Here is a 26,525-nt window from a genome sequence, read left to right as displayed (position 1 = left end):
TCAAGGAAATAATGGACTGGTTTTAGAAAGGAAATTGTGAACAGAGAACCACACAGAGGAACATTCGCCTAAAAGCCTTTTACAATCAACAGATCCAGAGATGAGGACACGATGATGAAAACAATGATACTGGATGGTATTTTCCAAACATTTGACACGTCCATGTCCTGTGCTAAACAGACGCTCATTTACTCTTCAGTCACCCCAGGAGTTGGGTGCTATTACTATTCCCACTTTACAGATGAGGAAACAGAGACTTGGAGAAGTCCAGGAACTGGACCAAATCGCATGGATGACAAGTGGTTCCAGGCAGGGTTTGCCCCAGAGCCCCCTGACCTGGGGGGCGCTTCCTCCCTACGTGGACGGCTAGAATCTACGGTCTTCAGAGAGACATCTGATGCCTACGCACAGGACATGTGTGACAGTGAACCTGAGACTCCCCCAGGGGGTGGAAGATGACCCTCTCCCCGGCTAGACGACAGGGTAAGGGACAACTCAGTTCCAGAGGTCTCCCTGTGAAGTAAGAGTGTGTGGGACCTGCTTCAGAACAAGCCAAGGGTGGAGAGGAAGTTGGTGGGTCTGGATGTAACAGGAGTTGATCATTGTTCAAGTTGACTGATGGGTATGCAACAGTTTATTACACTATTTTCTCTGCTGTTGTCCATGTTTGGAATTTTCCAAGATAAAAAGTTAAATAAAGTAGAAGAGGGGCCATCTCATCACCTCTGACAGGAAATACTAAAGTGAGAAGAGGGGCTACTAAGTACCGACTCTGTGTGACGCGAGGTGGGGTGCTCCTTGGACCCTCGTGACATCGCTAGAGGTGCGAGCTGCTGCCAGTCTCCTCTGATAAATGAGGTCACGGGAACCCAGACTATAGTTGAAATGACTTGCCGAGGGAGCAGCTAGATCAGACAGGTTCTGGGTCCCTGCACTTCTTACCAACATAGGCTTTTTTCCCCTTCCTCAGTCTGGAAGTTAGGCCAGCCAGTCACCCCAAGAAGCTGGGGATTAACTTAAGATCAATGTTTGGGGAAAAAAAGGAGAAGATGAACTATAGACACAATAAAGAAGGTGAAATGCAGTGGGGGGTGGGGAATGCTGGTGAGAAGTCAAAGCAATATTTCCAAAGTGAAATGAAAAAGAGGTTTCCACAATCAGTCCAGTTGGGGGGATGTTGTCCCAAATGTATACACCTCACTTCAAGACTCCCAATGTCCAGTGACCTCCTAAAGCCTCAGAATCGTGGACCCATTTTCTCCCTATGCAGAATTCCATTTGGAGCCCACTCCTGCTGCCCCAGAGTCCTCGGGGTCAAGGTGGCTGACCCTGCCTCTGATTCCGGGGGGAGCATGGGAGCATCCAGGCGTGGCCAACCTGAGTAGCAGCTGCCCCGAGGACAATGGCGAGGAGGTTGGGGGCAGTGACCGGGGCTCTGGAGTTGTGCCTGCCGAACATGCGCCCAGGGATCCACTGAGAAGGAAGGCAACAGGGAGGAAGGAGAGGCTCGGGGAGAAGGACGCTTCCTGGCAGCAGCGTGAGGGCCTAGATTAGGTCATACTGGGCATTACCTCTATCTCTAGACTTGAAATCCTGTGAACCAAAAACTAGTTTGCATTAGGTTTCGGTAACCTGTAACCAAAGGAGAGTCCTGACTAATAATCCTATTTCTCTTTGTCTAATCCTTCCTTGAGCATTAGTGGCCCTAGTAAATACCTCATGGGGCCACTGTTCCAAGGCAGGGGTTTGCAACCCGGGGAGGGGGGAAAATGCAGACTCCCAGGCCCCCTACTTGGATATTCTGACTGGCTTGGTCCAGGATGGGCCCAGGAATCTGTTCTTTTAGTAAGTGCTCCAGGTACTTCTGATGTAGTTTGCTGGTTTGGGAGCTGGCCGCTCTAAGGAACATGCTTTGGAAATACAGCTCTCAGGAACACTTTTATGTGGGTTGCACAAACTTTCTCCATAGTCGCTTCCATTTCTGGGCATGTACTTTTACAAAATGTACATTGGTCAAAAGACCTTTTGAGGAGCTTAGAATACCCGCTGTGCTTAAGGTACTCATTCAAGTCTCTGCATGGGTCTCTGGGCTCTCAGAGCTCATTTTTCCAGATGCTATTTGGAGAATAAAAGTCACCTTCGGTCATACCCAGAGTACACAAAAACAGGTGGTTCTAGGCGGGCCAGGAGAAATAACGGGGACCACAGCTTACTTCCCTAAAATGCAGCCAGCCAGCAATGTGGGTACCACAGCTCCGCTGGGTTTCAGGCCTTCTGTATGCCTGATGGTGGCCTGCGAAATGTGACATTTTGGGAAAGCTGTTTGGCAGCGGAGCCTTGAAGTTCCTATTCTCTGACCCAGTAATTCTATTTCTAGGACTCGGAGACTGGAAAATAATCAGAGGAGTATGCAAAAACTAGACACAAGGATGCTCCTCACAGCCATGTCTCAGACAGACAAACACTTCAGACAATCTGTGTGTCTGTCAGCTGGGGGCTGGTTCAATTAAGTACAGAGCCTGTGAAAGCATGTCATCTACATCAAACCGAAAAGCTTCTGCACAGCAATAGGGAATTAACAAAATGAAATATCTTCTCTATGGAATGAGAGAAGATATTTGCGGGGTGGCTGGGTGGCTCAGTCAGTTGAGTGTCTGCCTTCGGCTCAGGTCATGGTCCTGGAGTCCTGGGATTGAGCCCCGCATCGGGCTCCCTGCTCAGCGGGAACCTGCTTCTCCCTCTGCCTGCCGCTCCCCTGGCTTGTGCTCTCTCTCTCTCTCTCTCTGACAAATAAATAAATAAAATCTTAAAAAAATTTTTTTTTGCAAACCACATATCTGATAAGGGGTTACTATCTAAAATATATAGGGAACTAATACAACCCAATAGCAAAAAACAAAAACAAAAACAAAAAAACAATTTAAAACTGGGCCAAAGACCTGAATAAGCATTTTCCCAAAAAAGATAGTCAAACGTGAAAAGGTACTCAGCATGACTCATCTTCTGGGAAATGCAAGTCAAAGTTGTAATGAACTCTCGCCTCCCACTGGTCAGAACTGCTCTCCTCAAAGGCAAGAGGTAGGGAGCCTGGGTGGCTCAGTTGGTTAAGCGACTGCCTTCGGCTCAGGTCATGATCCTGGAGTCCTGGGATCAAGTCCCACATCGGGCTCCCTGCTCAGCAGGGAATCTGCTTCTCCCTCTGACCTTCTCCCCTCTCATGCTCTCTCTCTCTCTCATTCTCTCTCTCAAATAAATAAATAAAATCTTTAAAAAAAAAAAGGCAAGAGGTAAGTGCTGGTGAGGATGTGGGGAAAAAGGGACCCTCATGCAGTGTTGGTGGGAATAAATACAGAAAATGTGACTTATGTTTATATAACGGAGTATTATGCAGCCAAAAAAAGAAAGAAATCCTGCCACTTAGGACAACATGAAGGAAACTTGAGGGCATCACGCTAAGTGAAATAAGTCAGAGAAAGAAAGACATGTATGTGGAATCGAAAAAAAAACCCCAAACTCAGAAACAGAAAACAGACAGTGGTTGCCAGGGTACAAACTTCCAGTTACAAGATGAAAAAGTCCTGGAGAATATTATGTACAGCGTGGTGACTATAGTTAACAATACTGTATTGTATATTTGAAAGCTGCTAGAAGGTAGATTGTAGAAGTTCTCACCAAGAGCCCAAATGTCCATTGACTGACTAATGGATAAAGAAGATACGGTACGTATACACAATGGAATAGAACTCAACCATCAAAAAGAATGAAATCTTGCCATTTGTAATGACATGGATGGAGTTACAGTATATTATGCTAAGTGAAATAAGTCAATCAGAGAAAGACAAATACCTTATAATCTCACTCATATGTCAAAGAAACAAAACAGATGAACATATGGGAAGGAAAAAAAAGAGAGAGAGAGAGAGGGAAATAAACCATAAGAGACTCTTAACAGAGAACAAACTGAGAGATGCTGGAGAGAGGTGGGTGGGGGATGCACTAGACAGGTGATGGGCATCAAGGAGGGCATCTATTGTGATGAGCACTGGTGTTGTATCTAAGTGATGAATCACTGAATTCTACTCCTGAAGCCCATATTATACTATATGTTAACTAACTAGAATTTAAATAAAAACTTGAAAAAAGAAAAATAAATAAATAAAAGTTCTCACCACACACAAAAAATTTTAACTATGTGAGATGATGGATATGTTAACTAACCTTATTGTGGTAATCATTTTGCAACAATACATATATAAAATCACTACACCGTACACCTTAAACTATATAAGGTTGTATATCAATTATATCTTAATAAAGCTGGGGAAAAAAGTGTATTTTTACCACCATGCTCACGAAACAATAGTTACTGAGAATGTTGGTATAAATATATACATATAAACACATATACACACATGTACCTATATACATGCACAAATCCATACATCCATGCGCATATATATACATATACTCTGTAAACTGTTGATATACATGGACATATACACATGTATGCCATATAATGCCAATTTTTTATTTAAAAATATAGATGTATCTATATCCATATATAAAACAATAGAAGAAAGTCCACCAAAATGTTAACAGTGATTATCTCTGAGTAATTTCTATTTCTGTTTTATAGTTCTATTTCCTAAATCAGAAAAAGTTATAAAATTAAGATATGTCCTTTAAAAATCATGTTTTCGGGGGCACCTAGGTGGCTCAGTTGGTTAAGCGTCTGACTTCGGCACAGGTCATGATCCCAGGGTCTTGGGATTGAGCCCCGAGTCAGGCTCCCTACACGGTGGGGAGCCTGTTTCTTCCTGTGCCCCCCCCCACTCATGCTCTCTCTCTCTTGCTCTGCTCTCTCTTTCAAATAAATAATCTTTTTAAAAAATCATGTTTTCAGAGAATTATTAATAAATGCAAAATGGTTATAACATCAAGTGGAAATATAGGATGAAAATACATATTCAACATGGTACCAATTAGTTTTTTTAAATTTTATATAACTGTTACATCTGTGTAGTGGGATTATAAGTAATTATGTTCTTCATTTCACTTGTGTACCTTTTCCAAACTTTCCACAATGAAAATGTGTTAAACATTTCGCATCTGAAGGAAAACCCAGTCAATTGCATTGTGAACCACGGTCTCTAGGAAGACCATTTTCCCTGCAGTGCTTTTGGTCCCTGGGAGCCCCTTACAGCTGGGCATGTTTTGTGAGGGTCATTAGGACCGAGGGCTTCTTCTGAGCCCCACAGCCCAGGATGAACACCCACCTCCCAGCAGTGCCCCATTCACACAGGCCAGTGAACAGCAACTAAGCACTGAAAATCAACCCGGTAATGACCATTCACTGGGCCTTCCCTATGCTCCTGGGCTTGCACCCCGGGGCTTCACAGGCGTCACCTCTGAGCTCAGTGAAGGCCAGTCTGTCTAATTCCAAAACCAAGCTCTTACCAGTGTCAGACTCCGGTAAGGAATAAGACTTTCAGGTATATCTTTATGGTACGTCTGTTTCTAAGGAGCGTGTCTGGTATGCCCAGAACATTCTTTCTGATCCATTTATGTGAGAATAACGTTAAATTTTTACCTTGACCTATAATTATTGCCCCCAGAGATCATTTTCATAAATAACAGATCCCACTGCTGTTCTCGTTTTCCTTCTACCTACCTTTTCTTCCGATGGGTAAAAGCCAATTGCTCTCATGACAAAAGGAAGCTCTGACAGGCAAATGTGTTCCGACACCTTCCTGGTCTCCATTGTATCAATACCTTGACTACGGAGCTGAGAATAGTAAAAATAGTCTTCCAGCTCCTACGTGGAAATAAAATGGAAACACAACACACATTTTGGCTTCAGTCTGAAGCATCCATTAGGACTCCAAGGACATTTTCTAGAAAGTACATTTTTGAGCTCAGTGGGAAAAAGAGCTTTGGAAAAAAGTGAGAAGGTTCACCCCAGGCACATCTCTTTTACGAACTTAACTAGATGTTACCAGCAAGTGTTTACTCTGAGGACAATTACCCTGTAGAATTTTCCTTCCCTGCCACCAGGCACCAGACCATAGAACGGGGTCAAGTCTTCGCCCCCAAGAGAAACTGCTGCCTCCAGAGCACTAAAAGAGCAACAGAAACATCACCGTTAGAAGGCGCTCACGCCTGGCCGCACGGACCTCTGCAGGGTATCACAGCGCCCATTCAGTCAGGGGCTCTAGAAACCTGTTAGCAAAATTCCCTCGAAAATGAAGTTGAAAACGAAAAAGTCCATTTCCATGTGGAATCTGGTGGTGCAGGGCACCCGCCCTAATGACAGTGACACTCTCTCGCTGATGACAGGGCAGGCACTTGGCAATCTGTCTGCAGTCTTTGGGGAACACGGCTCTCCTGAGGGAGGGAGGGAGGGCTCCTGGTGCTGAACCCACAGTCCTCCCCAGCAGAGCAGCTTCGCCCGAAACGTGAGATCTGCATATGACCAGAGCCAAAATCCGGGATAAGCGCAGGTACGCCGCCAACACTAATTGCTTCCATAAAAACTCGGGAGGCCACCAGGGACCCATGCCAGTCAGATAAAAATAACCCTCTGCTCTCTAACACGGGATCAGGCTTTCTAAAAATAGGCACTGTAAATGGTAAGAAAACCTACTTTTTGTAGGAGACTGACTTTGCCCCATACAAAATACACATAATACGAAATCATCGTAATAATCCACTAACTGGATTTCTGCTAATCAGGCCATTAGCCTCTTCGTGAGGTTATTAAAACACACTTCAGTGTAGACCACAGTGGGGAAGTGGTTAAGTATCCAGAATCTGGAGTCGGAAGGACATGCGTGTGAGTCTTGGCTCTGCCACCTGTAAGCAATATGATCACGGGCGATAACCTCCCTGAGCCCCAGTTTCCCCATCTGTAGAATGGGAATAATTACAGGTCTGCCTCACGGGTGGCTGTGGAAATGGAGTGAAGCCACATAAAGGGCTGGACACGAAGCCCTCTCTTCTTCTCCTGTGATGAGTGTTTGTCAAGGTGTGCTCTTGAATCAGAAAGAGCCGGATATGAATCCCAGCCCCACCACATACTCCAGTGCATGGGAGGGTCCTTTAACACCTGGGAGCTATCTCCAGACACATGGGGATACCACATGGGGATACCAATAGTCCCTGCCTCGCAGAATGGCTATGAGATGAAATCCGTCAATGCACGGAAAGCAGTGAGCACAGGGCCTGGCCCAGAGAAGGCTCGGTACAAGGTAGTTAGGGTTATTCTTTTCTGTTGAACTGGGTATTAATATACACCTATGCCTCTCTTCAAAGAGTCAGCCACAAAATCGTCTTGGCCGTCTTGTCAGGCCCTGCATAAGCAGGCTGCATTGGGGCCTGGGGAGGGGCTGGTGTGTTCTCCAGGTGGGTCTGAGGCCCCTCTGCAGCAGGGCCCAGGCCTCCCCCAGCTCTGATATTGGCCATCGAGGCAGGTGTCTAGCTGAGAGGGCTCCCTCTCTGTGGCCTCCAGGCCTTGCCCAGGCCCAATCCCGACAGGCTCAGTGGGAGGCCACTTTTAGCCATGTGGCTCTGGAACAGGGCCAGGCGAAGGCCAGAAGTGATGCAGAGGAGACTGTCACTACCAGGAGTGTCTGGGGACGACTCACAGAAGCTCCGAATGCCCTGGGAGCAGCTCTCTGGTGGTCAGGACTGTCATACGTCTCCTGCTTCCTGGCCACTGTCAACAGACCCAAGAGAGCTGGAGGAACAGGACTGGGGCGGTCCAACGAGAGCCAGGGAAAGAGACCCACTGTCCCTGTGGTCAGAGCTCCAGCTTGTGGGAATCTGAGGACTGTCAGTGGCCATGGTCGTGCTGGGCAATGAAACCCAGCTGTACTGAGAACGAAGCCAACAGCAGAGCCAGGCAGAAAGCAAATGCTGAGGGCACGCCGTCCCTGCTCTTCCTGCAGGGTGGACCTGAGGTGTCCATGACCGTCTCATGAATTCCCCTTTGTGCTTAAGCTGGGTTCCTTATGCTTGCAACAAAAAAAGGGCGTCATCAGGGCACAAAGGGGAAGCACATTTACTGAAAACCTACTGTGTGCCGAGACACACAGACAGTACTTCTGGGAAATGAGCTCAATCAGGAGAAGCAGTGAGTGCTGTAACACATGGTAAGTGCTCAGCAAATAGTAAGCACATAGTAAGTGTTCGCAAATGCTCCCCTGGGGAGGAGGCGGGGGGGAGGAACAGCAATGGTAGTAACCATTACTCTCAAAACGGTGATGATATTCCCATTTAACAGATGGAGAAACTGAGACTCAGAAGTTAAGGGACTAGCCTCAGGTCATGCCGCAAGCAGGCAGGAAAGGTGGTATTTGAATCGGGGATTTCTGCTGTCCTCTGAGCACGACAGCAGGACTAGAGGTGGGTGTGAGGTCGAGCATCAAAAAGTAACAGGAGATTTAAAAACAGGTGCAAGACAAGGGGAGCAGAGGGGGGCATGCCAGCAAAGACGGGGCAAAGGCCCAGTGTGTGTGGACTGAACCCTAGGAGAAGATGCCAGGGAGGGAGGGGTGCACCCGGGAGAAGATCGACATGCTGCAGGGACAGTATCTGGGCCCAGGAGCACCCCGACAAAAATCGTGGGCACGTGAGAGGACGCAGCATCTTAATTTCACCCTCTGACTCAGTCAGTAGACCAGCAGGGAATTGTGTTTGTTTACTTGTTTGGGGTTGTTACATTTCTTCCCATTAGTGAAGCACTGAACATATTAAGACACCAGAAGCAGCAATGAAGTGCTAATTAGTTTATAATGATCCTTTGTCCCCACAATAGATTAAATTGAAATTCTCAGAAGCCTGGACTCTGGCCAGGCCCAGGAAAGCCATTGGAAAGCGGGTGCCTTTTTTTTTTTTTCCTTTAATCTCTACCATGATTATGGAGAAGAGGACAAAAATGAAAAGGAGGAGATTTTGTTCTGTCCCCAGGGTGTCGCTCCCACCGTTCCAGGTGACAGACTAGCTGTCAAGGAATCAAGCAGCTTGTTCTGGGCACACGATCGGGAAGTGCTTTTCAATGTGCGAGCTCACCTCCAGCTTCTAAATTCCCAAATTCCCAAAATCTGCTCTCTTAGCTGAAGGCAGAGGCGAAGGTCAGAGTTGCAACTGCGACCTGAAACAAGTATGGATCCAAAGCAGATTCACCTGGTTAGTTCTGCTGCTATTCAGGTTAAGAGAAGAAGCTTCGATGTCTGCCATAAAAGAGAGATGTGCACTTGGCACATGAATCGAAGGAAGGAAGGATTCTTTAGGAAGGAAGGTGCCTCCGAGCTGTCTGTACCCAGCTTTTGAGTGTGACGCTGCCAGGCAGGAGGCTAACTGAGAGGCAGGCGCTGGGAGAAGGTGCTCAGGGATGGGAACCGGCTCTGCCCTGTAGCAGCTCACGGAGTTTGGGTGGATGAGGGGATGCTGTAGTACTTGCCCTTTTTAGTAAGGCTCTTTAGCAAGGCCTTCATAAAGAATAGAAGAGAGGAAATAGTTAATGTATTGAGCCCCTAGCTCTGCTCTATTCAATCCTTACAAGGATCCTATAAAAGTCCCTATTATTATCCTCCTTTCCCCCCATTTCACAGACAAGGACTCTAAAGGTCAGAGATGTTAAGAAACAGGCCCTAGGTCTCACAGCCAGCGGAAAGGAGGCTCCACATCCAAACCCAGGTCTCTTTGACCTCAAAGTCCGAGTACTCTGTGATGCTCAACCCTGGACCCCTCCAGCCTCACCCAAGGCAGAGTCTCAGCTCAGGGCAGGTGGGTGAGAAGAGCAGGCTGGAAACACGTTTCAAATAATACTCTCACTATTGCTGTTACACAGGCTTCGGAGATTTGGGCAAGATCTTTCTAGCTGGTGTGAATTTGCGGATGACAGAGTGGGAAGTATTTCAGGGGCCGCCTGTGAACAAGGTAGAATCACACTGCCTTCGCCGCAAATACCACTGGTCCCTGAAGCAAAACAGTAATCTTTTGTCCACACACACATATAGACAGATGTCATGGGGAACAACCCGAGGGCCGGGCCTGAAGTAGGGGCTTCACACTTGTCCGCGTGGCTGGTTAAAAAACGAGGGTCTACTCCTGACACTTGCCTTGTGGGGCTGAGCTTCTCGCCTGATCATGTACCTTAAGTTGATTTCCCACTGCACCACCGATCGATCCTGTCCTCCAGCTGTGAAGGCATAGCAGCCATCGTAGGAAAGGGCCATTCCCGCCACCCCGTTGGGGTGGCATATAATAGCAGATGTCTTGTGTGGATTGCCATCAACTGGTAAGATCTGAAGTCCAACCTAGAGAGGAATATGTCATTGAAAATTCAGATTCAGATAACTGGGCCCCAGGCTCGGGCCCGGCACATTCACGAGTCACCTGCAGTGCTGTTTACCGGAAGGACCTGCGTATCTGGAACCACCTCAGTGTGTGAGAGCCCCCGTTTCATGGGGTTAGAGGTTCACACACACACTGACCCCTGTGGGCTGGTCCCTTAGGAGAGAGACGCCAGGTTGCGGTAGAGACACAGGAAGGAAGCTTTTACCCGTCTTCATAGTCAGACGTCCAAGGTTTTCCAGAATAATTCTGGAATCCTATGATTTTATGCTTTTCAATAGATTATTTTTTTTAAAGATTTTATTTATTTATTTGACAGAGAGAGGCAGGCAGAGGGAGAGGGAGAAGCAGGCTCCCTGCTGAGCAGAGAGCCTGATGTGGGACTCGATTCCAGGACCCTGGGATCATGACCTGACCTGAAGGCAGACCCCCAACCGACTGAGCCACCCAGGCACCCCTCAATAGATTATTAAACGTAGAACTAAGTGTAGCTAGTTTGCATGTCTTTATAAGATTTTTCCATGTAAATAAATGGGAAAGAAAAAAATCCTTTGGTGACCACATGTCCTTATGGGAGTACAGAAAATGCAATAACTGCTCAGAAATGCTTCCTAAGACCCAATTTCCACTCATTTATGGCAATTTTCAGTATCACTGTTGACCGAGATGAAGGAGCTGGGCTTGGCTGTGACATCTGGCATCCCGGAGTCTGACTCTACTTGGGGCTGACTGCTAATCCAACCCCAGAGAGTCATCTCCCCAGGCAGAGAGCAAAGGCTGCTACCTTGTTTCTGTTAATAAACACCATGTAGCGTTTCTGCAGTTCCAAGGTGGTTTTCACTGGGAGGATTTGTATCTGCTCAATGGGAGACCCAAAAACCGGCCCAAGAAGTGTCTTTCTGCATGAGAAAAAAAAAAAAGAAACATATTTTTTTTGAATTCCACAAATCTGATCGTACGTTTTGTGACTAGCTACCTTTCATGATACCATACACATTTTGCATTCCCAATTTCTTGTCCTGTCACTCAGCGAAGAACCTCCCTCTCAACCGCTGCTAACAGCTGCCGTAAATAAGAGGCAACAGCTCCAAACAGTAAATGCTCCAGGGAAAGTCTGATTGTGAAGAATGCTTTCGTGGTGGAGGCTCTGAGTTTCCTCCTTGACAGCTGAGTGAAGGGAACATTATGCCTCGAGAATGTGTACAGGAACAAGGGACGAGGAAAACGCGGTGAGGAAGTGACATGCGTTGCCAGGATGTAGGAAGACACCCCTTCCCCAGTGGCAGGCCAAGAGATCAGAATGAGGTGCCGTCCGTGGCTCGAGACACCTGACATACAGGTCTACAAGCGCAACACGCAAACTTCCCAAGCACTGCTGGGAAAATAATTGTGATGAATGGTGCCCCAGCAATGGTCAGACTTCTTTAACTCAGACTCTGGTAGGAATCTGATCCGAGGTGAGGTTACGGCACATTATCCTAAGCCCAGAGCAGTACTTTCCCTGAAGCGAGCAAAACACGAATTTCAGGACCCCCGGCTCACACAGGTACCTTCTGAGGCCTCAGGGAGTCCTGCTGTGTTTTATTCTTAATTATGTACCCTTTTTTTAAAAATATTTTATTTATTTGACAGAGAGAGAGATAGCGAGAGCAGGAACACAAGCAGGGGGAGTGGGAGAGGGAGAAGCAGGCTTCCCGCAGAGCAGGGAGCCCGATGTGGGACTCGATCCCGGGACTCCGGGATCATGACCTGAGCCGAAGGCAGACGCTTAACGACTGAGCCACCCAGGTGCCCGTCCTTTTTTTTCTTTTTAACAGGCCCCACAAAATTGAATACGCTTCACATCCCACAAAAGCTGGATCTGCTCCTGTGTAACCATTACCATATTTTTATATGATAAGCCTCTCATGGTTTAGATGTGTTTTCTTCCTGTGTCCCCTGTACCCAGCCCATGACTGGTGGGGACAGTACACACTCCAGGTGTGTGCACTGACTAAATGAGGCGCAAATCCATTAAGCAGTCTTTTTTAAGGACCTTCTGTGCCAGGCACTGTGTGAGGTGCTCGGGACACAGACGTGAGTGAGATTTGGTCACTGCACTGAGCTCACAGCCTGATACGAGATGACAGACGTGGAAGCACTGAAGGGAGAGTGTAGGAACAAGCGAGTTCAGGGCTCAGAGACTGCCCTGAGGAAGGAAACATGTGAGCTGGGTCTGCAGTGGTGAGTTGGAAAGGTAGAGAATATGGAGGTGACAGACAACAGGCAGCAAACACAGGTGGCGCAAGGGCATGGGAAGTAGACTGTTGTTGGAAAAGTGAAGAAAACGAAAGGGGGCAGGAGCAGGAGGGGGAGGGCGGTGAGCTGAGCAAGGGGGCCGGGGCCAGCTGTGAGGGTGCAACGGAGGGGTGGGGTCAGGTGGATGATCCACAGTCAATTTCATACACATGGAGATTTAGGTGAGGTATCAGAAATGCTAAATGGCCACCTGAGGGATCATGCACCAGCTAGCTGCAGGTCACCCTGAGTAGGGATGTCTGAGGACCTTCCCCGAGTATCACCAAGTGGACAGAGGCAGCGAGAGCATGGCTAGGGGCAGACTCTGGTTTGAATCCTGGCTCGGACCCTTAAAGAGTAGGGTCAAGGCTGCGGGGAACGTGGAACCACCGCATGCTGTTGCTGGTGCTGCTTTGGGAAACAGTCTGGCAGTTCCTCAAATGGTTCAACAGAGTTACCACGTGACCTGGTCATTCCGCTCCTAGGTCTCTGCCCAAGAGACATGAAACGGGTGTCTGCGCGGAAACCTACACACAAATGTTCACAAAAATAGCCCCAAACGGAGACGACCCAAATGTCCGACAACAGGTGGATAAACAGGGTATGTCTACACAGTGGAATATGATCCAGCCATAAAAAAGGAACGAAACACTGTCACACACTATACCATGGACGAGCTCTGAAGAATCTTGCTGAGTGAAAGAAGCCAGACACAAAAAGTCACATATTATATGATTCCACTTAAATGAAATATCCAGAATAGACAAAGCCACAGAGACAGAACACAGCTTGGTGGTTGCCAGGGGTGGGGCAGGAGTGGGACAGGGAGGGAGGGAATGGGGCTTGTTTTTGGGGTGATGGAAATGCTCTTGAATTAGATAGCGGTGATGGTTGCACAACTTTGCGAATATAGTAAAAATCACCGAAAAGGGGTAAATTTTATGATATGTAAATTATATCTTAATTTAAATTATAAATAAGGAAAAGGGGGGGAAAAAGTCAAACTATTCAGCGTCCCAGGGCCTCAGGTTCCTCACCAGTAAATAGGGACAATGACACGCCTTCCCCCTGAAACCATGGTGAACAGTAAGTCGGTTAATATACATAAAGCACTCAGAACAATTTCTGACACATAGGAGGGCCATGTAACTGTCACCTAGTTTTGTTAAACGTATCTGACAATTTTGTAAAGTTAGTATCTTTTGCTTCTGATTGAAAAAGTATCACATAGGGGCGCCTGGGTGGCTCAGTTGGTTAAGCGACTGCCTTCGGCTCAGGTCATGATCCTGGAGTCCCGGGATCGAGTTCCGCATCGGGCTCCCTGCTCGGCAGGGAGTCTGCTTCTCCCTCTGACCCTCCTCCCTCTCATGCTCTCTGTCTCTCATTCTCTCTCTCTCAAATAAATAAATAAAATCTTTAAAAAAAAAAAAAAAAGAAAAAGTATCACATACTCATTGTGAACAATTTCACACATTTAGACGTGCACAGGATAGATAATCTACCTAGACACCCACATTGCTGCACCCTTTAATCCCCAAGTAATCATGGGTAAGTTTGGTGTGTAGGACTCAAGAATTTCTTTTATATATTCCAACCCATATAATTATAATTTTATGTGAAAAGTAGATAAATTATAGAAGTGTAATTTTATAGGAAAATGTGTTACATCTTGGAGATATTTCCATGTTACTACACAGAGAGCTTACTTTTTCTTTTCTAAAAGCAGCATCATGTTTCAGTGTAGTGACAAGTCATTATTTAACTAATCCTCTATTAATGGACATCTGGATTGTTTCCAATTTTGGAAAATATTTTCGAGCAAGACATCCTTTTACTTATGTCTTGGCATACTGTGTGAGGACTTCTGTGGGCTACATTCCTAGACATCAGACGACATGATACAATTTAGCAAAGCTCTCCCAAAAGGACACCCCAGTTTCCACATCCCCCCAACAGCCAGTGAGTGCCCACCCACTTATACTTTGCCAACACTGTGCCCTGTCAATCATTTTTATTTTGCTAATCTGATTTGTGAAAAATGATGTCTTGTTTTCATTTGCATCTTTGATACACTAGTGAACATCTGCTCATAGGTTTATTGGCCTGTTTCTGCCAACTGCCTTTCAAGTTCTAAATATTTTAAGTGCATTTTAAAATTGTTTTCGGTAAGTCCCGCCCCATGAAAAGGCAATTCCTTCCCAATTAAGCTGTGGTTATGAGGCTTTGTTATTCCTACAACTTAAAAGATGCTTTATGCAAGGGGCTTTACTTTGGAGTGATGGAGATGTTCTGGAACTAGATACAGGTGTTGGTTGCATGACATTGTGAATGCATTAAATGCCACTAAGTTGTTGACTTTAAAATGGTTAGGTTTTTTTTAAGATTTTATTTATTTGAGAGAGAGCAGGGCGCCTGGGTGGCTCAGTTGGTTAAGCAACTGCCTTCGGCTCAGGTCATGATCCCAGGGTCCTGGGATCGAGTCCCGCATCGGGCTCCCGGCTCAGCGGGGAGCCTGCTTCTCCCTCTGACCCTCTCCTCTCTCATGCTGTTTCTCTCTCGCTCGCTCTCCAATAAATAAATAAATAAAATCTTTATTTGAGAGAGAGCACGAGAGGGGGGAGGGGCAGAGAGAGAGGGAGAGAGAGAATCGCAAGCAGACTCCCGCTGAGTGCAGAGAACTGCACGCAGGGTTCAATCCCACAACCCCAAGATCATGACCTGAACCGAAATCAAGAGTCAGACACCTAACTGACTGAGCCAACCAGGCACCGCTAAAATGGTTAGTTTTTATGTTTTACGTTACTGAATTTCACTTTGATAAATTATTTTTTAAAAAGATGCTTTATAAAAGAAATTTTAAAATAAAAATAAAAAGGGGTGCCTGGGTGGCTCAGTCAGTTGGGCATCTGCCTTTCGCTCAGGTCATGATCCCGGAGTCCTGGGATTGAGCCCCGCATTGGGATCCCTGCTCAGCAGGAAACCTGCCTCTTCCTCTCCTCCCTGTTTGTGCTCTCTGTTGCTATCTCTGTCTCTCTCAAATAAATAAATAAAATTCTTTAAAAAAATAAAGTAAAAACAGGGGCGCCTGGGTGGCTCAGTTGGTTAAGCGACTGCCTTCAGCTCAGGTCATGATCCTGGAGTCCCAGGATTGAGGCCCGCATCGGGCTCCCTGCTCAGCAGGGGATCTGCTTCTCCCTCTGACCCTCCTCCCTCTCATGCTCTCTCTCTCTCTCTCAATAAATAAATAAAAATCTTAAAAAATAAAATAAAATAAAATAAAATAAAATAAAATAAAAACAAAAAGATGCCTAATGCTAATTTCCAATTGTCAGGGGCAGAAACTCCAAACTATGTGGCTTGAAGTCCCTGCTTAGTAACTGTTAGTGGGAACTTGGAACCTGGGGCCCTTCATCCCCAATCTACCTGCTCAGTGAACTCAGATTTACTCCGGACTTGCATATCTGTGGGATATTCAATGTCCAAAAAGTTTGTATCCATTAAAGATGATGTAATGAAGATTCTGAGATCTTCCTAAAATTTCTTTTGTACCTATTTCTTTCAAATGTCTCCTTCCTAGCGTTTTAATATTAAAAAAAAAAATTGTGCTGGATTTCTCTCCTGTTCCTGCCACATGACATGGCATTTCCCAATCATTTTTCCTTGTACCCTTCTGCAAACAAATGTTTAAAAGAGAAGAAGATTATGATGATGATCTTGGGTGATCCTGGCCTTTGAGGACCTATCTTTCTGAGAAACATTTCATGACGCCGGTCTTCCTCAAGCGTGGGGCCAGCTACTGTTGGCTTTGCACTTCCTTCTCTCAGGTGGTCACTAATGCAGTCTCACCTGTTGCTCAGCCTCAGTGCCTCTGTTCTTTCCAGACATACCCACAAGGCAGCCAAACCACAGGAGGATGCCCTCTAGGGCTGACTAGGTAGGAGCCACGGCCAGGGCTGCACCTGGGCCCAGCAGTGCCAAGTAGAGGACAGAGCCAGAACTAGGCTCAAGGGTTAAGTCCCGCCCCATCCTGAGCAGCCAGTTCTGTCACCTCTCTGAACCTCAGTGGGCTACTACTTGGGGGGGGGGGGGTGGGGTGGGTTGTTGAAGATGAATGCAGAGCCCTGGTGCAAGGATGATGCACCATGATCTGTATCTATCACAAGGAGCAAACCCGGGGAGCCCCGGGCCTAGCAGCACAAGGGCCAGCCACAGACATAGACCTATTTCAGGACAGAGGAGCTACTGCTCAGAGATGTGGAGCTTTGGATGCCCTGGGCTTGGTCTTCGGCCACTCTTCTATCTGCTTTTCCCTTCTGGAATCTTCTCTTGTCTCATGACTCTAAAGTACCATGTGCTCCTGACCTCAAATGTGGACCTCAGCCCAGCCTCTCCCACAAACTCCACTCCCCTACCAAGATGCAAATTCCATGGCGGCAGGAACACTGCCGTTGGCATCCCTACCTTCAGCACCTCGGACAGAACCTGGCTCAGGTAGAGGCTGGGTAAATACTGAGTGAACACGTGAATGCCATCAGGGAAACTTAAAAACTCCCTTAGGAGCTCAGAGTAAGGAAAATCGCACAATTAGGGGCACCTGGTTGGCTCAGTCAGGCGAGCATGTGATTCTTGATATCGGGATTCAGTTTGAGCCCCACAATGGGCATAGACGTTACCTTAAAAAAATAATAAAATCTTTTTTAAAAAATCGCACAATTGGTAATTTTCAAGTGAAAATATATGTTTTTTTATCCACGAGAGAAAGATGGGAGAGTTTATAAAGCATCAGCGACTTTGCGGGTTCCTTTCCTGGGTCTCAGGCACTGAGCTCTGGGTCCCTCATCTCTGTGCAGTGCTGGGCTCTGGATTTGCCTCCTGCCTCTGGCAACTTCCCAGCCACGTGACCCTGGGTGAGAATTATTCAACTCTTCTGTGCCTCGGTTTCCTCCCCTGCATAGTGAGTGATAGTAAAGGTAGCCAAGCTGCTCTCAGGTCTGTAAGTTGGGACTTAAAAGAAGCCGGGGGCGGAGAAACTGATCTAGGTATCACATCAGCGGGAAGCTCCTCATGCTTACCTGCACATTTTGGTGGTAGAATTAAAAAGTTTCACTTTGTAGCCACTGTTGCAAATGAGCAGGAAGAGTTCCTTGGTGAGTGGTGGGTACCAGACCATACAGGTGGGATAGTTGCCCTGGTCGGTGCGGTGAATGTCCAGGACCTCCAGGTTGTCTCTGTAGCTCTTGAGAAGATTATATTCAATCTGCAGAGGAGGCCAGATAGACACACATGAGGACTGAGCCAAAGGAAGGCACCAACAGTCCTATTCTGGGAGAGACAGTATTGGTCCTCCTAAGGGAAGACTTGCCTAGACCCTCACTCCTCATAGGCTGCCATGATGGAGCATTCCTTCTGAGCAAAGACAATGAGCTAAGTGCTCTAAAAACATGATGCCACTTAACACTCCTGACTCCCCCGCCAAGTCATGCTGTTGTGCCCATTTTACAGATTAGAAAACAGATGTTCAGAGAGGTTCAGTGGCTTGCCCAAGGTCACACAGCTAAGAAGTGGTAAGGTGAGAATTCAAATTTGGGTCCAAACAGACTCCAAAACCTGAACTCTCACAGTTGTGTTATACTGTCTCCCTTACCGTTATCTTGGGAACTCCTTGAGGGTAGGAACTAATTCACATCTAAATCTCATCACTTAACAGTCATAAATTAGCAGCTTGCTGAATTTCATCCATAGGTAGGTTTTGGTGGCCAGCCCATAATGAATGGATGATTGGATGGCCATAATACAGGACAGAAGGGGATGGAAGAAAGAGAGGGAGCGAGGAACAAAGTTAAGATGGATAGATACAGATCTTTGACTCATGATGGGGTTACATTCCAATAAACCACTGTAAGTTGAAAATACCATAGATCAAAAATGCATTTAATACACCTAACCTACCAAACTCCATAGCCTAACCTGGCCCACCCTAAACATGCTCAGAACACGGACATGAGCCTACAGTTGGGTGAAATCACCCACCACGAAGCCTATTTTATAATAGAGTGTTGACTATCCCGTGTAATTTATTGAATTCTGTGCTGAGAGTGACAAACAGAAGGGCCATATGGGTGCAGGTGGCAGTCAGTGTACTGGCTGTCGAGCCTCGTGGTTGCGTGGCTGACAGGGAACTGTGGCCGCTGCACAGCATCACAAGAGAGGATGCGACAAGACCCAAATTCAAAATGCCAAGTGCATTTTCTACTGAAAGGAGTATTGCTTTTGCACATCCTTGAGACCAAGTGTCGACTCAGAAAGGTTTATGCTACCTCATTGTACGTTCATTTTCTCCAACAAGCACGCAGACTTTGGGCCCGGTTCTATGCCAGATGCCAGGGACACAACAAGAATGAAACACCCACTGTCCTGGTGGCAAGGTAAATGGACAATGAACAGCTCACCAAGAGCCTGTCTCTCCCGAGGCTCAGCAGTCTCGGCTCATTGCTGTCCAGATGAACCCCAAACAGGAGACTGCGGATGCTTTTGCGATGAGAACGAAGCCTTGCCAGATATTCCCAAACCCGGTGTCCATTTTTGACTACCACCATGTAAACAGCCACAGTAAAGTGTATATCCTGAATAGGAGCCAAAGAGCAGAAGTTATTCCTTTTTAAGTTTTGTAACTTAAAAATCATCACCATGTTTTTCATACTAATGTTGCCTTTAGAATATTTTATCCAAAAAGAAATTTTAGTCTATCTGAGCAAGTAAAAAAATCACACCCATTTTACAGATGAGAAAATTAAGGTTAAAAGTAGATAACCCACAAAGGTAAGGGGGCGGGTAGAAAGCATCTACCTGACACTGTGGTCTTACGCTTCTTTCCAGTCCCCACCTCATTCTGTGTGGAAAACTGAAACCCTGACTCTTTTTGCCTTTGTCCTCCCTACTCTGTATCCAGCTACACAAAATGAAAAAGGTATGAGTTCTAAAAAGTATCACGGCTGAGAGTGAGCCGGGTGGGAGAGTGTGCGAGAGCAGCCCGAAGGGAAAGGGGTACCTGGGTCAGGAGCCGCAGGGGTGAGGAGGCTCAGCGGCGGGCCTGTAAAGGTGTGGAGCACACAGACCAGGGGAGGCGCCGGGCACAGAGGCGGGGGTGGGGGAGCAGCAGGGACGTGGGAAGCAGCTGTGGCTCTTTCCCCTCGGCCAACATCAAGGCGAGATGAGCACACGGCAGACCAGGAGAGCTGGCAGGAAGGGAGAGGCTAAAGGTCTCAGAAAATCTTTACTGAGCTTAGGAGCCCTATTCACAGAGGGAAGGAACAGAATCCAAAACACCGGGGGAAGACGGTGCCTTGAGATAAATGTGAATGTCATCTTGTCAAAAATCAAAGGGAAAGATGAAAGAACAGATGCCAAGGAAGGGGTCCAGAAACCAACACACCAAAATGAGCTGTCAGGATGGCAGAATCCCAGTCTGCAAGTCCTGAGGCCTGGTCTCATTTCGAGCGAGAATCCCTCCTCTCTTTACAGTGGCTTTGTGGAGATACATTTCCCACTGCACACAATTCACACCTTTAAAGTGTACGACCCCGTGGTTTTTAGTGTATTCACAGAGCTCACCACCACAATTTTAGAGCATTTTCATGACCCGAGAAAGAACCCCAAATCCACTAGCAGTCACTCCCCGTCCCCCCACTGCGCCCCCCTCCCCGCACCTCCACCAGCCCTCCCTCCCTTTTGGTCGTAAACAAGATTGCTAGATCACAGGACAGCACCCAGTGGAAACACTCACAGCAGTTGCCATGTACTGGGAGTCATGGGAGAAGCTGATATGAGTCACATTGGTTCTGGAATATTTGAAAGGCTCTGGGATTTGGTTTTCTAAGGACATTGCATCAAGAATATAAACTGTCCCCTCAGTGAAGCCAGCTCCAAGAAGGGCTCCTGAAATCACAAGCCAGAGAACAATGCTCTAAAAAGGACTTCATTCCTTCAGAAAACATCAACTCTCGGGCCAGGCTCTGTTCTAGGTGCTGAGGAGACAGCAATGAACATGACAGGCCGGGACCCTGGCAGGAGAAATAAACGGAAAAGCATGAGGCTCTGGGGTGGATGCTCAGACACTGCTAGGCACGGAGTGCTGCAGGGTCCCGAGGGACAGGTGTCTCATCTAGCAGGCTGTGGGGACAGCGGTCAAGGTAAACTTCCAAGGGCACAGCCATTTGGGTCTGTTTTTTCTTGGAGCCCAAGATAGGCTGATAAAATGAAAATACCTTCAGGATTGTAGGTTAGACTCTGGACGCCAAGCCCCTTCTCAAAGACCCTGCTGAAAAGGTACTTTTTCTTTTCATAATCCCACACTTTGATCATCCCACAGAAACTCCCAATGGCGATGAGGGGTTGGTATGGGTGGCAGGAGATGGCACAAATCGCATCCTTGGGCTCCACGAATAACTTCTCAAGTTTGGTCCCATCTGTCGTTAAGTGGTACACTGTTGCATCAGATGTTCCAATGATAAGATTCCTGTTTGCCAAGGAGAGACCCAACAGTATCAGTGTTTGCAGGGAATGGGGCACGTCAGCTATTCTGCTTCTAATTGCACAGGAAACGCCTCTGTCGTCTGTAATTTAGTGACATTATTAACCCAACATCTCCAAAAATACACTACCAATATCCAACAGCCTCCATTTGCAAGTGAAAAAGCCCACATTTCTACATGTAAATTGAGTCATTAAGTATGCAGATGGACAGTCAGTTGTACAATTAGCTAATCTGCACATGCAAATATTCATTTGTGTATGCAAATATGGAGTTTGGTGCACACATACAGATGTGCCTGTAAATACTGCAAGGGTAATTAAGCAGACTCACAGATAATTCAGTCTTGAAATGTTATGGCTATTAATTATCAAATGCCTTTAACCGCAGTGCTAGGACAAACTCGGCTTCAAGAAAAGACACCAAGCTACAGCAAAGGACTCCAAACACAACAGAGATTAGAGCTCAGGGATAAGCCCTTTCCAGTTTCCAGTTGCTAAAGATTCTTAAAAGAAAATAATGCTTCATTTTAAAAAATGATTGAACAGTGACTATAATCAGCTGTGGAGATCCATCTGAGAGCCCCATAAAGGACCTCCGAGGAAATCCTGTTCTAGCTCGTGTCCCGGGAACAAGGTGAACATTCCACTGCGTGCCGACTAACAGAGAGGACATCAATCATTTGTTGGCCATTCAAATTCTAGATTCATTAACAACTTACCTTACAATAAAAAGGTCACCTTTTAAAGTGCAGTCTGGAGGATAGTTTGATTTTTCAGTGGGCGGAGCTGCTGGGGTCTTTGAAAACGACAGGGTCCTTATGGAGCTCAGTTGGAAGTTGCTGTACCAGTTAACAATGGACAGGGTGTGATCGTAGAACTTAATGTTGCCTCTAATATCACCTGTGACAATATAGCTGAAATGGAAAAAACATCGTTTGGTAACTAACAGTAGTAGGTACCAACTACTGAACAGCTAATTATATGTCAGGCTTGGACTCCAGGTGTTGTAAAAACTTCACTTAACACTGTCCTATGAGGCTGATTTTACTGTTGTTCCGCTTTACATCTGGGAAACTGAGGCTCAGAGAAGTTGGTCAAGGCCTGGGGTTGCCAGATTTAGCAAATAAAAATATAGGATGCCCCAGGAAATTTGAATTTCAGTTAAGCAATGAGTAATCTTTTAGTAGGAGTATGTCCCAAATATCGCACGGGACCGACTCACACGGGGCAAGGCTATGGACCCGTTGCCAGTCTGTGCGGGGATCCAGGTGCACCTAACGCAGAGCACACACTCTCGCTCTCCTCTCCCTGCCCTCCCAGATCAGCCCCGTGCAGCGGCAGTGGGCGGTGTTGGCATTCTCTGCCAGGAGCCCACGGAGGACACCAGAGCCCATCTGCCAGCCCTCTGAAACCACACAGCCAGGCAGCGGCACGCAAGCAGCTTTACAGGAAAGCACTGCTCTCAGAGCCACGGCAAAACCCTGTCGAGTCTCACGGCCCAAGGCCGTGTCGCGTGACAAAATGCCTTTTATTTCCAGTCCTCGGATCCAACCCAAATGGGCTTTTTTTTTTAAGCCTCTGACATAAGTGTAATCACGGGGGGATAGGGGATGAATTTCCTCTTATAGATGCAAAGTGATTAAATGCAGTTTCCGATTAATAAGCAAGGCAGGTAGGCAGAGTAATTGGCTACAGCATCTTTCACTGCCCTCTGCTGGACAGAAGCGGCAAAACAGGCCAAGTGTTTTCAAGACCCTTCATGGGCTCCCTGGTCCTGGCTGGGTTTTATTTAACATGGAGAGAGGGGGAACCCAGGCCTTAGTCTTTACTGGGCCCTAACCCCCCCAACTAATTAAAGGTTGATTCATCATCAGCTGCAATTCTACTATTGTCTTTTCCACACCCCTGAGTGAGGACAATTTGCATTTCTCTTTGTAAAGCCATGCCAAGACCTCACTGCTTCCTGTATTAAAAGAAATGAAAAGGAAAGCAGGGCTTCTGGAAAGCAGATGGCACAGTGACTCCAACTACATGCGCATGGTCCCTGTCATTAGGCAGCGTCCTCCATCCCTATTGTGAACTTCTCGAACATACTAATAAGGACTATTTCATCTAGAGCTCCCCTGTGCCAGACAAGGTACTATGAGTTTTACATGGCTTGCCTCACAAAATCCTCATAAAATCACTCTGAGAGAGAGTGTGGTCATGCCCATTTTGCAGATGGAAAAATGGAGGCTCAGCCAAGTTAAATCCCTTGCCCCGAGTCACTCAGCAAGGAAGGGATGTGAACCCTTTTCTGTCTGAGACTAAGGCTTTTAATGACCCTCTCTGAGCCCCCACAGCCTCTTGAGTCAGTAAACTTTATAAAGTTCTGTTGTATTTCATCTTTTCATAATGGGTGTTATTTTGTAATCAGAAAAAACAATATAGCTATTCACGTTATTTTCTTAAAATTAAAGTATGTAACATTTAGGGTGCAAAATAAGTCTAATTAGTGTGGAAGAAAAAAACAAGTTTCTTTTTGTTTCACCAACACAGAGGGATTTTTAAAAGTAATGCATGCCCATGATTAAAAGAAAAAAAGAAAGGCAAACCAATTAGTACAAATGAGACTACAAGAAGAGGTGCATCCATCCTGACCCTTGATCCTACTTCTCTGTTCTTTTCCTCAGAGGCAGCAAACATTCCCAGTTAATAATGAATTTCACCAGAAATATTCTATGCATATACAAAATATATGTATACATCCGAAAGGCTTTTAATATACTTTGGTAATCACTGATAGCTACTTTTTCATTAAGTTAATTACCTATCAACTGTAGTGAGCACAGTGATGCCCTCTTTCTGCAAATGAACCAATTTACAAGGTTTAATGTGAGGAGAGCCCACCAAGGCAGAGGCAGAGGATGGCGGGCGGTGTATGTCCCAGACAACCAGCTTCCCTTCCATTGTTGCTGAGAGTATTTGTGTTAAATTCAAATGAAAGACTGACTGGCTGAATTTTCCCACAAGCTTGTTGAATGTCTGCATTTCAAAAGACAGATTATAAGTTACAGTGGTAATAAATATAAAACAAAGCATTTGTCAATATGGCATATTTTATAACATTACATTGATTTACAGTAGGAAAAAGATACAATTAAAAAACCAATCACTAAGAAATCTCTCCCCCGTGGATTGCCATGGTGCAGGCCATTCTGAACCTCTGAAGGTTTGCTAGGAGCAAGTGAAGGGTTGTGTACTGGGTTAATTAAACTGTTTGCTTAAAGCAAATGAAAAGGTGTTTAACCACTTGTTTATACCTGTTCAATTTCTCTTACTGAGGTTTCAGAGACTGATGAAACTAATGTCTGTCGTGAGCAAAAGCATGCTCCAGTTGTAAGATATCACAAAAATAATTATCCCAGTCTTGTAATTATAAACTTTTTTTCCCATAAACCATTTCCCCATCAGTAGAAATTAAGTACTATACACAGACATGCCCCTGACTCCTCAAGAAATTCGTGCTACATACAATAAGGCACTAGGGCCATCTTTCTTAGGCAATGTCTTGGAGACCAACTGTAGAAAGAACCCAGAGTGTGAATGGAGCCCCTCAGGGAGTGTTTAATGAATGAATAAATCAAAGAAACTCCTCCATTTGTCATGCAATACAGCAGGTTTGCTGCCCGGTTCTCTAACCACACGGAGAAGACCCTAAGGCTCACCTCTTCTGTCTTAAACACAAGAGGGTTAGTAAAACAATAACTGGTCAAGTAAGGGCATCAGGTTCTTCCTAAGAGCTGTTCTGCTTCCATACAAGGCATTTTTATTTCAAGCTGAAGTCAGTCCTCGTTTGTGTGTTCTGTATTTGCAAATTCACCTACTCACTAAAATTTATTTATGACCCCAAAATCAACCCTCATGGCACTTTCATGATCATTTGCAGACATGTGCACGTGCAGAGTGGCAAAAATTTGACTTTCCCTGTGCGCACATTCCTGCCGAGGTCGAGCGAGGACATGCTCTGCCTTCTTGTTTCAGCTCTCAAACTGTAAGCAAGTATCCTTTTCAGGGTCTGTTTAGTGCCATGTTGTTCACGTTTTTGAGGTGCTTTCTGTTGATGATGGCAGTATTCAAACTAGCCGCAAATATGCTACTGAAATACTGTCTAGCATTCCTAAGTGTGAGAAGGCCATGAAGTACCTTCCAGAGAATATACCTGAGTTAGATAAACTTCATTCAGGCATGCGTTCCAGAGCTATTGGCTATGCATCAATGCTAATGAATCAACATTATGTATTAAACACAGTGTCTTCAAACAAAACACACATAAAACAAGGTTATGTATTGATCTGTTGATGAAACTGTTCTGACCCGAGGCTGGCAGGAACCCAATCCTGTATTTCTCCTAGGAGCAATGATCTTGTATTCACTAACTGAGGTCTGCGGAGACTTTATGGAACGAAACTGCCAGGAATAAATGAGAATTGGCTTTATTGTTTGATAACTTTGATTTATGAGAAAGAGTTTGCAGACAGAATAATCTCTCTTTGTATTCATCCATCTCATCTTTTTTTTGGCATGCCCTCTTAAAAATAAACTTCTGTAAATCGTACCAAGAGTGAAGAAAGGAAGCAGAAGAAACACCATAAGGTGCTCACTGAGGGCAGATTACATGGGTGTCAAATGCAGAAGTTGCTGCAGGAGACAGGACCCGAGGTCCACCTCAGATGCGACCGCTCCAGGCAAGCAGGCAAGATAAACGGTTTCCCCCAACACCTGCCTCACCGCCTTTCTACTGGCTCTGAAACATCTAAATACCCAGATTGTGTTGTGTTACTCTGAAAGCTGGGTAGACTAAAAAGGAGCCACTCGTGTTCAACTATTTATTACATCAGTCCAAAGTAACTTCCATTCTTTGTCATAAGCACACATAGGTTAGTAAAGCCATCACTTTTTTGGATATTTTCTCAAGGTAGTCAACTTTCTTTTCCATAATATTTTATTTTGAACAATGGTTCCATTATTTTCAGCTGACAATTCAATATGGTAAAGGACCCAAGTAAAAATGTCAAATGATTTCCCAACGGTTTAATATCAAGACATACAAAGAGTAGCCCAAAGTGACTAAGCTTACACATACTTATTTACTCTCCACAAAATCTGACACATAAAAATGCAATAGGCATACTCACTTTTTCTGTTAAACGTGGGGCACTGTAAGCAAGTATATTTCCCTCTTCATACTGATAAGTACAGAAAAAATAATCACTACTACAAAAAGACCTAGTTTCCAAAAGAAAGAACTAATATAACCACAAGATCAAAACAAATGCATCTAAACAGGGTCAGAGCTTTGCAATCTCTACAGATAAGAG

The 26,525-nt window shown here is 45.8% G+C and overlaps 1 protein-coding gene across 1 annotated transcript in view; it reads right to left on the bottom strand.

Annotated features, from left to right (window-relative positions):
- The window catches only part of CFAP251 (cilia and flagella associated protein 251), a 65,514-nt gene that overhangs the window by 15,103 nt on the left and 23,886 nt on the right, over positions 1–26,525 (bottom strand). The window contains exons 9-19 of the mRNA XM_021698569.1: positions 26,343–26,393; positions 23,975–24,189; positions 21,885–22,079; positions 20,898–21,148; positions 20,417–20,568; positions 19,083–19,256; positions 17,706–17,890; positions 11,141–11,255; positions 10,156–10,319; positions 6,026–6,116; positions 5,672–5,815 (exon numbers count right to left, since the gene is read on the bottom strand). Coding sequence (XP_021554244.1) covers positions 5,672–5,815; positions 6,026–6,116; positions 10,156–10,319; positions 11,141–11,255; positions 17,706–17,890; positions 19,083–19,256; positions 20,417–20,568; positions 20,898–21,148; positions 21,885–22,079; positions 23,975–24,189; positions 26,343–26,393 — 1,737 coding nt within the window. The remainder of the gene's footprint in view (positions 1–5,671; positions 5,816–6,025; positions 6,117–10,155; positions 10,320–11,140; positions 11,256–17,705; positions 17,891–19,082; positions 19,257–20,416; positions 20,569–20,897; positions 21,149–21,884; positions 22,080–23,974; positions 24,190–26,342; positions 26,394–26,525) is intronic.

Source organism: Neomonachus schauinslandi, chromosome 14 (genome assembly GCF_002201575.2).
Source record: "Neomonachus schauinslandi chromosome 14, ASM220157v2, whole genome shotgun sequence".
Lineage (NCBI taxonomy): Eukaryota > Metazoa > Chordata > Mammalia > Carnivora > Phocidae > Neomonachus > Neomonachus schauinslandi.
The sequence above is the reverse complement of the archived record's forward strand: the minus strand, read 5'-3'. Positions and strand labels throughout refer to the sequence as shown.